Source organism: Squalius cephalus (genome assembly GCF_949319135.1).
Source record: "Squalius cephalus genome assembly, chromosome: 14".
Lineage (NCBI taxonomy): Eukaryota > Metazoa > Chordata > Actinopteri > Cypriniformes > Leuciscidae > Squalius > Squalius cephalus.
The window spans coordinates 3,261,120-3,272,520 of NC_137135.1; the positions used below are offsets into that span (position 1 = coordinate 3,261,120).

General features: G+C 37.4%; 1 protein-coding gene across 1 annotated transcript; it reads left to right on the forward strand.

Moving 5' to 3' along the window:
• The first annotated feature begins 516 nt into the window (after nt 1–516).
• On the forward strand, nt 517–9,097 carry mxd3 (MAX dimerization protein 3). The gene is made up of 6 exons (XM_079893368.1): nt 517–865; nt 1,497–1,599; nt 2,292–2,321; nt 3,740–3,854; nt 5,938–6,103; nt 8,484–9,097. The coding sequence occupies exons 1-6, from the start codon at nt 796–798 to the stop codon at nt 8,597–8,599; spliced, it is 600 nt and encodes a 199-aa protein (XP_079749494.1). The 5' UTR covers nt 517–795; the 3' UTR covers nt 8,600–9,097.
• Nucleotides 9,098–11,401: the final 2,304 nt, after the last annotated feature.

Below are 11,401 nucleotides of genomic sequence, written 5' to 3' on the forward strand. Positions count from 1 at the left end.
ATTCATTTTAAATTCCATTCAATTTCTATTATTTTTAGTCCAAGCTAAATATAATTGTTTAAAATATGGGTAACACTTTACAATTAGGTTCATTAGTTAACATGTACTAACTAACATGAACTAACAATGATCAATACATTACAGTATTTATTAATCTTTGTTAATGTTAGCTAATAAAAATACAGCTGTTCATTGTTTGTTCATGTTAGTTCACAGTGCATTAACTAATGTTAACAAATACAACCTTTTATTTTAATAACGTATTAGTGAATGTTGAAATTAATATGAACTAAGATTAATAAATGCTGTAGAAGTATTGTTCATTCTTAGTTCATGTTAACTAAGGTAACTAATGGTAACTAATTAACCTTATTGTAAAGTGTTATGTTAGCAGTTATATGCGACTGTATGCCTGTTTTTGCGAGGTTGTAATCTAGACTTCACAGTCTACGGTTCTGAAGAGCGTCGAAAACGCGTGTCAAAATAAAAGTCCTCATTTCTGTGCTTTGATCGATCAGTTTCAGTAGTTTGAGTTCACTTCACGAGTGTGTGGTGAATAATATTTGCCCATAATCTCTAGTGTAATCTGCCATCGGCTTTATTTGATGAAGATAAGCGTAAACACTAGTTGTTTTTGTGTGAGGAGGGAGCGGTCGCGCGAGCGTGGAAGAGGGCGTGACGCGTCATGACGCGTTATGACGTGGCTCGCTGGATCAGCCGAACTCTCCACTGTAGATCAATAGATCCGTGTCGCTCTCGGCGCTTTCAAAATAACATTGTTTGTCGGACTCAGAAATGGAGGTAAATACGTGCAACATCCAAGTGCTCCTGCAGGCAGCGGAGTATCTGGAGCGGAAGGAAAGAGGTATCAGTCGTTATTTCCTTCTCGGGCTGTTTGCATTGAAACCGAAGCCGTTTCGGACAGTCTGCTGCTGTTTGTTTTTATTCACCTTCGGTAATATTTGCACTAATTAATTCTTCGTGTAGGTGTTGGGAGTGTTTTCTTCGTTGCACATGATTATTTTGTGTGTTTGTAGAGTGGTAAAAAGCGCTTTTATTGCTGATATTATTGTGTTTGGCTCTTGTGACCTACATTTCAGTTCTGTATTGTACACAATAAGGCGCGAAATCGTCACAGATTTGAAATGTAGCAGCGCTGCGCTCGCTCTAGCGCGAGTTACAGTGTAGCAACACACGCGTCACGAATAACGGATACAGTTCGCAGAATGGAACGCGTTGATTTCAAAAATATGTCAAGTAGTTCGATGGCGCCAAAATCAGAAAGCGCTCTCTCACACACACACACACACACAGCTGATTTGATGAGATGCTGACACACAGCAGATCGCTCTCTCTGTCTCGTACAGCAGACTCTCACTGGTTTTAGATGTCCGATGTCAGTGCACTTGTCTGAAATGACTCATCTGAAGCTTGTGTGTGAGGATCTTGCATGAAAGGAAGTATGCTGGGCTCATGTTATGTGTTGTATATTTCAGAGGCTGAGCACGGCTATGCCTCAGTGCTTCCCTTCTACAGTAAAGGAGATTCAGATAAGAGAAGAAAGCAGAAGACAAAGAGCCTTTCTCCCGGGAACAGCAGGTGAGTGGACGGTGCACACACACACACACATGATGCCCTGCTCCTTTGGCCATTGCTATAGTATTGTACAATTACAAAAAAATATATATATTTAATTTTATTGTATTCCGATCCTTCACTTTTGCTGTTTTTATGCAAATATATGATAATAGTTGCTTCCTCTTAGACTGCGTAAAGCGATAGTTCACCTAAAAAAAGTCTAGTATACGAGGTTCATTAGAGCCTGATATGTAATTAAAGCTGTGACAGTGGACTCGAGTGCATACACTTCATTTTTTGGTTAATTAAGTGCATTGGGATAATCAACTTCTTTACTTTATGATTTTAAAAGTGAACACATTACTCACACTATTACACTACAAAACACAGCAAGTGCACATATACAGTCAAACCAAAACATTATTCAGACACCAGATATAATGTGTGATATTGTTTCACTAGTGTGTGCAGGACACTATAGTTCATTTCTGTAAGTGAGGAGAGATAAATAAAGTAAACTGTGACATATTATACCCAATAATTCTTCATACAGTGACTACCAGTAACATTTATAAACATTATAAACAAAAATGTTTATTTTTGGGGTTATCAAAGGTTAATAGTAATTGCACAAATCCTATGAAAATAAATGGCTGATATCCTTAATATGAACAACTATTATGGCAAAATAAAGCTGTTTGTTTCTGTTTCAGGTCTGTTCACAACGAGCTGGAGAAACACAGGTGACCAAGCTCTACTCTTATTACACTGGTGCTGTTGAAACTAATGATTATTTTGATAATTGATTAGTTGGCCGATTATTTCTTTGATTAATCGCTTTTTTTTTTTTTTCTTCTTCTTTTTTTTTTGGTCAAAACACACTTCTCCACATCCTGGTCAAAGCTGTCCTTCAAACTAATGTGCCAACTGAACGCTATGAAAACATTTAGTATGACAGTGAATACAAAAAACAGTGAATATATCTATATCTATGCTATGTGCAAAAGAGCTATAAAGTTTAAATCCCTACATTAAAAATCAAGATAATAATAAAGATAATAAATAAAAACACAAACTCAGTGTTCACAGATAAGAGGAATGTTCTTACACATCCACTCCTGTTACTGTCTTTTCTTTATCCTGTAAATGTTAGAAACGTCTTACATTTAGGTTCAGTTACCCGCAGTTAACCCTTTACAGTCTCCTCTCAGTGCTAATCCTCACGCTCATGCATTAGCTTGAAGCTTACATACATGTTGGACTTGCAGGAAATGAGCAAGCTGATGCAGCGGCCGAGGAAGCTCTTAATGAGGAAATGAATGAATGTCAAATTCCTCCCTCAGATATCAGACCGATTATTAACAGATGTATTTTACATAAGTGGCAAGAAGAGTGGCATATGTGCAAGAGTAAGAAGTTGTATGCGACTCATCCGGAAAATTAAAACCAGGACTTTTCTCAATTTTAAAACTAGACTTGATCTAGACTAGACACAAGTTTGACTTAAAGGTGAAGAAGACCCAACATTATGTATGTTTTGTAGGACTCCTTTAACTGTCAAACATATTTTATTAGATTGTCCTGGACGTAACACAAGTTTTTTTATGAAGTTATTTCAGTTAAGGACATTTTTAATGAGATTATTCCTGAAAAGGTTTTGGATTTTTTTTATCAAATGTTAACTTAAAAAAATATATTGTATAATATGACTTGCTGGTTATCTTTGTTCTGTTTTTATTGTATTTATATGATATTTGTGTTTTTGTAATTGAATTTTTGCCATGAAGATAGCTCTGATTGCTGACATGGCATTAAATAAAAAAGATGATGATGATGATGATGATGAAGCTTAAATAAAGCGTTCTCGTGTTTTGGTCAGCTTGGATCCCGCACCCGTCCCGCATGAGCTCACGCTGTTTCCAGCACTGTTTCTACATGCATTGTGTCCACAGAAATGCGTTATTCAGTGCTGTGATTTGATGCGACTGGCAGAAGAGCACGCAATTGTCATTGTCGATTATTTTCATTATCGATTTGTTATCGATTAGTTGTTGCATTCCTACTCGGGTCTGGAGTGCTCAAACACTGAGTATCAGAGCTGTGTGACGATTACAGGTGTATGTGTGTTAATGTGTGTGTGTGTGTGTGTGTGTGTGTGTAGGAGAGCTCAGCTGAGACACTGCCTGGACCAGCTGAAGGAGCAGGTTCCTCTGTCCTCTGACTCTGCGAGGAACACAACCCTCAACCTGCTCAGACAAGCCCAGCTGCACATCAAGGTGAGCCGGTTCACCCACACACTGACAACAGCTGAACCTCTCTCTCTTCAGTCCAACACGGAAGTGACTTAACCTGCAGTTCATCCTCTGGCCACTAGAGGCCGGCTGCAGAAGAGAGTCAGTCCCATAAACCCCCATGTTAAAGTGCCCAACTTTACAGCAGAGAAAAACATGTGTACCGCCTGGAGAAAAAAGTGGTTTTGGTCTATAATGCTAATTTTGCCCTTCATGAAAACTGAGGGGGTGAATATTTTTAATAACTCATCCGTTTAAATTATATTAAGCCTTAAAGTTCTGCATAATTAAGGGCGTGGCCACTTGAGTGACAGGTGGATTTCCGCTGATGTCACTACTAGCCATTTGCCTGTTAGCGTCACCTCAGCTAATCCGCCTCGCTGATTATTTGTACGTCAGAGAACCAATATTTATTTAATGTTTTACTTTTCCTTCTTCGTATCATATCACATGTTTTTAATCCATTTTTATTTGACAGCAGCAGCAATAATATGCAAAATAAATTGACAGTCTAATGTTTTCAAATGGAGAACATGAATAAATGACACGGGAGTTTATCATCTTTGCATAAACGTAATTTGTTTTAAACTGCAGTTTAAAACAAAGGCAAAAGAATAAAGACAACTAGATCACTGGAATAAATAAATATGGTCAGGAAAGTATCAAACAAAACAGTGAATTCATTATTCAATTCCAGAATGGCATGTTGTCAGAAACATTAATGTTGTTGTGGTCTAGTTTTTAATGTTTTAGAGTGAGAAGATATACATATCTGACAGCAAATAATTATATTTCTTACGCAAAATTTATACTCTAGTATCGCAATCACTCACAGAGATATCACATTTATTTCCACATAGCTTTAAGTGCATAAATGACCATGAATAGTGAAATAAATCATACATTTTAATACAATTTAGTGACTTTTAGAGGAGTGGATCTTGTTGAGCATGCTGGAGCAGCAACTAATGCACATGAGCAACAGAGAGAGCTAAGCTAGCAGTGTTCATCCACACCGAGAGCAAACACCCCGGTGTCTGGTGGAGCAGATAAGAGGACAGAAGAAACCTGTCTGATAACAGCAGCACATGCCTTCTCCCATCACATATCAGCTCAGAGAGGTGCTTATTTTAAATAAACGTGATAAAATATTCAATAAGTGGAAATAAAGCACCAAACGGGTATTTAATGATGAGAATAAAGTGTTTAATGTGTAGATGTAGGGAACGTCTTTAAGGACAAGGACAAGTAATGTCCTAATAAGGCGGCATCCATTTATGATTTCAATAATTATATTAACTAAATATGGTGTTGCATACTGTTTTGTAATGTACTACAATACACTTAGTGGCAGATACTATTTGCACCTCATAGTATAAATGGCATCTTATTACTATTTAAACTGCTACTTTCAGTGTGTAAATATCACTTGTTTAGCCACTGCCTTAAAGTCCTCCTGTATCAATCATTTAATCCCTTAAAACTCATCTTTGATCACCAAAATTACATATTTAAACGTTTTTTCCTTGAGAAAATGTCTTCATGCCTTAAAATATCTTGAATGTAACTCGACACCCTTTCCTCATTTAGTATGCGCGGTTCTATGAATATGCAAATGAGCCCCGCCTCCACTCACTCACTCAGCTCAGAGATCCACTGGTTGACGATCACACGTTGATCTGATTGGTTACAAGGTAGTTTGTGACGTCAGAAACACCAGCGATTTCAAAGCGTGTTTTTGAGACTGTCTTTGGTTCACTGCAGTTTTAAGGAGGAAATACTCAGCAATGGTGTCGACTTATGAAGTTACACATGGTTTGTCTTAAAGCACATTAAAAACACCACATAAATTAATAAAGCAAAGCAAGTTACTGTACCTGATGTGCCCTAATGGCAGTCATGCGTCTCTCACATGATATCTGGCAAACCATAATAAACAAATATATAGTTATAACAAGCAACAGACCATTAGCTCTAAATGGTTTTAGACCTGATTGATGGATTAGAGAGATCCTGGTTTATTGAGCCGCAGAGGTCTGAGCGTGTGTGTGTGTGTGTGTGTGTGCAGAAGCTGCAGGAGCAGGACGAGCGCTCGGAGCTGCTGAAGGGCCGTCTGCGCTGGGAGCAGAGAGAGTTACGCACGCGGCTGGAGAAGCTGCAGGGCGGATCCGAGCGCATGAGGAACGACAGCCTGGGCTCCACCGTGTCCTCGGAGAGATCCGACTCGGAGAGAGGTGACGCACACACACCTCACAGCTCAGTGCTCCTCACTAGGGTCATACATGAGCTTTCAGGGTCACATGTTTATTCAGGGATGCTGATGTAAAGGAGTAGTTATCTATCCATCATAAAAGTGCATCTGTCCATCATAAAAGTGCATCTATCCATCATAAAAGTGCATCAATCCATCATAAAAGTGCATCAATCCATCATAAAAGTGCATCTATCCATCATAAAAGTGCATCTGTCCATCATAAAAGTGCATCTATCCATCATAAAAGTGCATCTATCCATCATAAAAGTGCATCTATCCATCATAAAAGTGCATCTGTCCATCATAAAAGTGCATCTATCCATCATAAAAGTGCATCTGTCCATCATAAAAGTGCATCTGTCCATCATAAAAGTGCATCTGTCCATCATAAAAGTCCATCTATCATCATAAAAGTGCATCTATCCATCATAAAAGTGCATCTGTCCATCATAAAAGTGCATCTGTCCATCATAAACGTGCATCTGTCCATCATAAAAGTGCATCTGTCCATCATAAACGTGCATCTATCATCATTAAAGTGCATCTATCCATCATAAGTGCATCTGTCCATCATAAAAGTGCATCTATCCATCATAAGTGCATCTGTCCATCATAAAAGTGCATCTATCCATCATAAAAGTGCATCTGTCCATCATAAAAGTGCATCTGTCCATCATAAAAGTGCATCTATCCATCATAAAAGTGCATCTGTCCATCATAAGTGCATCTGTCCATCATAAAAGTGCATCTATCCATCATAAAAGTGCATCTGTCCATGATAAAAGTGCATCTATCATCATAAAAGTGCATCTATCCATCATAAAAGTGCATCCATCCATCATAAAAGTGCATCCATCCATCATAAAAGTGCATCTGTCCATCATAAAAGTGCATCTATCCATCATAAAAGTGCATCCATCCATCATAAAAGTGCATCCATCCATCATAAAAGTGCATCCATCCATCATAAAAGTGCATCTGTCCATCATAAAAGTGCATCTATCATCATAAAAGTGCATCTATCATCATAAAAGTGCATCTATCCATCATAAAAGTGCATCTATCATCATAAAAGTGCATCTGTCCATGATAAAAGTGCATCTATCCATCATAAAAGTGCATCTATCATCATAAAAGTGCATCTATCCATCATAAAAGTGCATCTCCATCATAAAAGTGCATCTATCCATCATAAAAGTGCATCTATCATCATAAAAGTGCATCTATCCATTATAAAAGTGCATCTATCCATGATAAAAGTGCATCTATCATCATTAAAGTGCATCTGTCCATCATAAAAGTGCATCTGTCCATCATAAAAGTCCATCTCTCCATCATAAAAGTGCATCTATCCATCATAAAAGTGCATCTATTCATCATAAAAGTGCATCTGTCCATCATAAAAGTGCATCTATCATCATAAAAGTGCATCTATCATCATAAAGTGCATCTATCCATCATAAAAGTGCATCTGTCCATCATAAAAGTCCATCTCTCCATCATAAAAGTGCATCTATCCATCATAAAAGTGCATCTATTCATCATAAAAGTGCATCTGTCCATCATAAAAGTGCATCTATCATCATAAAAGTGCATCTATCATCATAAAAGTGCATCTATCATCATAAAGTGCATCTATCCATCATAAAAGTGCATCTGTCCATCATAAAAGTCCATCTCTCCATCATAAAAGTGCATCTATCCATCATAAAAGTGCATCTATCCATCATAAAAGTGCATCTGTCCATCATAAAAGTGCATCTATCATCATAAAAGTGCATCTATCATCATAAAGTGCATCTATCCATCATAAAAGTGCATCTATCATCATAAAGTGCATCTATCCATCATAAAAGTGCATCTATCCATCATAAAAGTGCATCTGTCCATCATAAAAGTGCATCTATCATCATAAAAGTGCATCTATCCATCATAAAAGTGCATCTGTCCATCATAAAGTGCATCTATCATCATAAAAGTGCATCTGTCCATCATAAAAGTGCATCTGTCCATGATAAAAGTGCATCTATCCATCATAAAAGTGCATCTGTCCATGATAAAAGTGCATCTATCCATCATAAAAGTGCATCTATCATCATAAAAGTGCATCTATCATCATAAAGTGCATCTATCATCATAAAGTGCATCAATCCATCATAAAAGTGCATCTATCATCATAAAAGTGCATCTATCCATCATAAAAGTGCATCTATCCATCATAAAAGTGCATCCATCCATCATAAAAGTGCATCCGTCCGTCATAAAAGTTCATCTATTCATGATAAAAGTGCATCTATCCATCATAAAGTGCATCTATAGCCTGTTGTAGTGTGTAACTGTGATCTGGTGTGTGTTTGCAGAGGACGTTGAGATAGATGTGGAGAGTATGGTGTGGACCCTGGAGTGTGACGGTCTGGTCTCGTCTCACACTGGAGTGGACCACAGTTACTCCTCATCCGACCACACCTGGTTATGACCGATGCTCATCATCCTCTTCATCTTCATCACAGAACAGCCTTGTGTTTCTGACACTGAAAACATCAGCAAAAGTCTTCTGAGTATGACTGGAACATATTCTGTGCAGTGTATTCTTCACACTAACGGCATCATGGTGCTCTAGTCTCCGATACACTCACCAGATTCAAGCGTGGTGGGGATTGATTCCCACTGAACGATTTCATTTTCACATCGGCTTGCACTTACATGTTTCAATACCCGGCTTATTTAATTCTGAGTTTTGATACGTTGCACAAAGCGTACGCATGAGCACTTGCAATGTCTCTTTACATGTGTGTTGTTCCTAATGTGTGAGATGGCAGATTATGTCAATGCATTTTGATCAAACTGTTTTGATACTTACTGTTACTTTCTAATTGAAAAAAATAATAATTGGGGGAGGCTAATGTAATACTGAAATTCAGAAGGAAATGATGCTCTCTTTTGCAGATCAGTTGATTATCTTTTCTTCTTTGAGTTTGTGATTGGGTAAAGGTACAGGTGACTTTAAAATGATCTGCGATCTGTATCATCCTGACGATTCTTGTTTTAGTCCTGTGCTTTGGTTCACTCTGGTGAACTGAAGTTGGTGCCGTTCAAACACATCAACAACTGTTATGTTGAGCCCTAAAGAAACAGAAAACAGTGAAGTGTTTTTAATCTTTATACTTTTTCTTTTTCTTTCATTTGTATAGTGGATTTCCAGCATTTCCCCTTAAGATGTGTTAGTCCGCTCATGTTTTTAGTACACACCTTTGTTGGTAGTCTCGACAAAATACACCGGCTGTATTCGCAAACTGTTCAGTATATGCTCATATCAGTCATTTATGCAAACTATTATGAACATGCCTTTGTTGGTAAGATGTTTGTACAGTAATTGTGTTAATGTACACGGACAGATGTACGTTGTATATACAGTTCTGAACACCAAAAGCCTTATGAACGATTCGTTTGTCATTGGACCAGGAACACCTTTGTATTTATGTCTCTCCTTGTACTCATATGTAGCATTTTATTATTTTTTACCGACATAAGCATTTTGTACAAATAAATATTTTATGTATTTAATTTGACTTGTGGTTTTTGTATACGTTACACATTTGAAACTGGAAACTTGATTGTAACACATTAGACTACAGTTAGACCTCATCCCTGATGATACCTCTGGAAAAACAGCCTCGTATTCAGTCATATCAAACCTGCCGGGAACACATTAATCTCTGAAGATTACTAAGATTCTTCATTTCTGAAGAAAAAGTGAGCACTGTTGCCAATTCTTGTATTTTGTTATGGAATATTGCAGTTTATTATAAATTATTTTCACACTTCATCTTAGTGTAATTATACATTTACGTATGGAGTAATAAATTACTACATGTTATAGTATAGGGTTAGTTGCATATAATTATGCATAATTTATAGTAACTATAATGACCAGTGTTGGGAGTAACAAATTATTAGTAACTTGAGTAATTATGTAATCGGATTACTTTAAGTAACTAGTAAAGTAATGCGCTACTTTTAAATTTACTACAAAATATGTGAGATACTTTTTTAAATCAGTAACTTTGTTTCCCATGTATTAACTGTCCGCTCTACTGTTTCCTCTCTTGTTGAGAGTGATATGATGGGTGTTGTAGTTACAGACTAAATGTAAGCATGCATTTAATCGTATCATTTGCTCAAAACGGATTCAGTATTCCTAGAAAATAATAAAAACTGTGAAATGCAAACTCAGATTATTCCGCAAACCTGCAATAATTAAATGCTAAATAACACTGTATTTAATCTGACTTTATTAACCAGTGTCTTTAAAGTCCCCCTCTAGTCAATCATTTAAAACCTTAAAGGGGTGGTATAATGCCCTTTTCACAAGATGTAAAATAAGTCTCTGATGTCCCCAGAGTGTGTATGTGAAGTTTCAGATCAAAATACCCCACAGATATTTTTATATAGCATGTTAAAATTGTCAGTTTTTGAGGGTGAACAAAAACACCGTTTTGTGTCTGTTCCTTTAAATGCAAATGAGCTGCTGCTCCCGGCACAGGGGGCGGAGCTTCACACCGACATGCACTGACAATTTCAAAAACTTTTAGCCTTTTATGTTCAAACACCCTTGCCTCATTTAGTATTCGTGGTTCTATGAATATGCAAATGAGCGCAAATGGTGTCGCGTAAACAAAAATTATATGCAAATTTGTTTACGCGACACCATTTTCAACTAAAAACTTGTGCGATTTGGCAGTACATTTACACGAGAACAGCGTTTTGCCGGCCTGAAAACAAAGCTTTAGAAATCAGAGTTTCAAAGTGCAAGGTTTTGAAAACGTTCCTGTTATCCACTCCAGGACCATAAACAATAAAACAGCGAATTTGTGAAAACAGTGATGTCATGCATGTTACGTGTTCAGTGTAAAGACATTATGCACCAGAGAAACAAGCGTGATATTCTTTAGGATATTGTCTCTGGACTTCGCTTTTGCGGCATCGCTGTCGACGAGTGATTAGTTGATTAAATGGATTTACTTATTAGAAAGTTAACGAAAGTTATCCTGAGCATTGTAATATTTGAAGCAGATGTCATGACAAATGTCAGCAGACCAGGAAGCGGTTCATTAATAAATCCGTCAGATTTTACCATCATGCCACGGGCATGCCGCGCTGAAAAGGGGCGGGGCTACACAAGGCATGTTGTGTTTCTTGACGAGTGACATCGCCAACAACTTTTTGTCGTTTTCGCGGATCCATGTGAACAGGGATCAGTCAAGGGTTTTGACGGCAT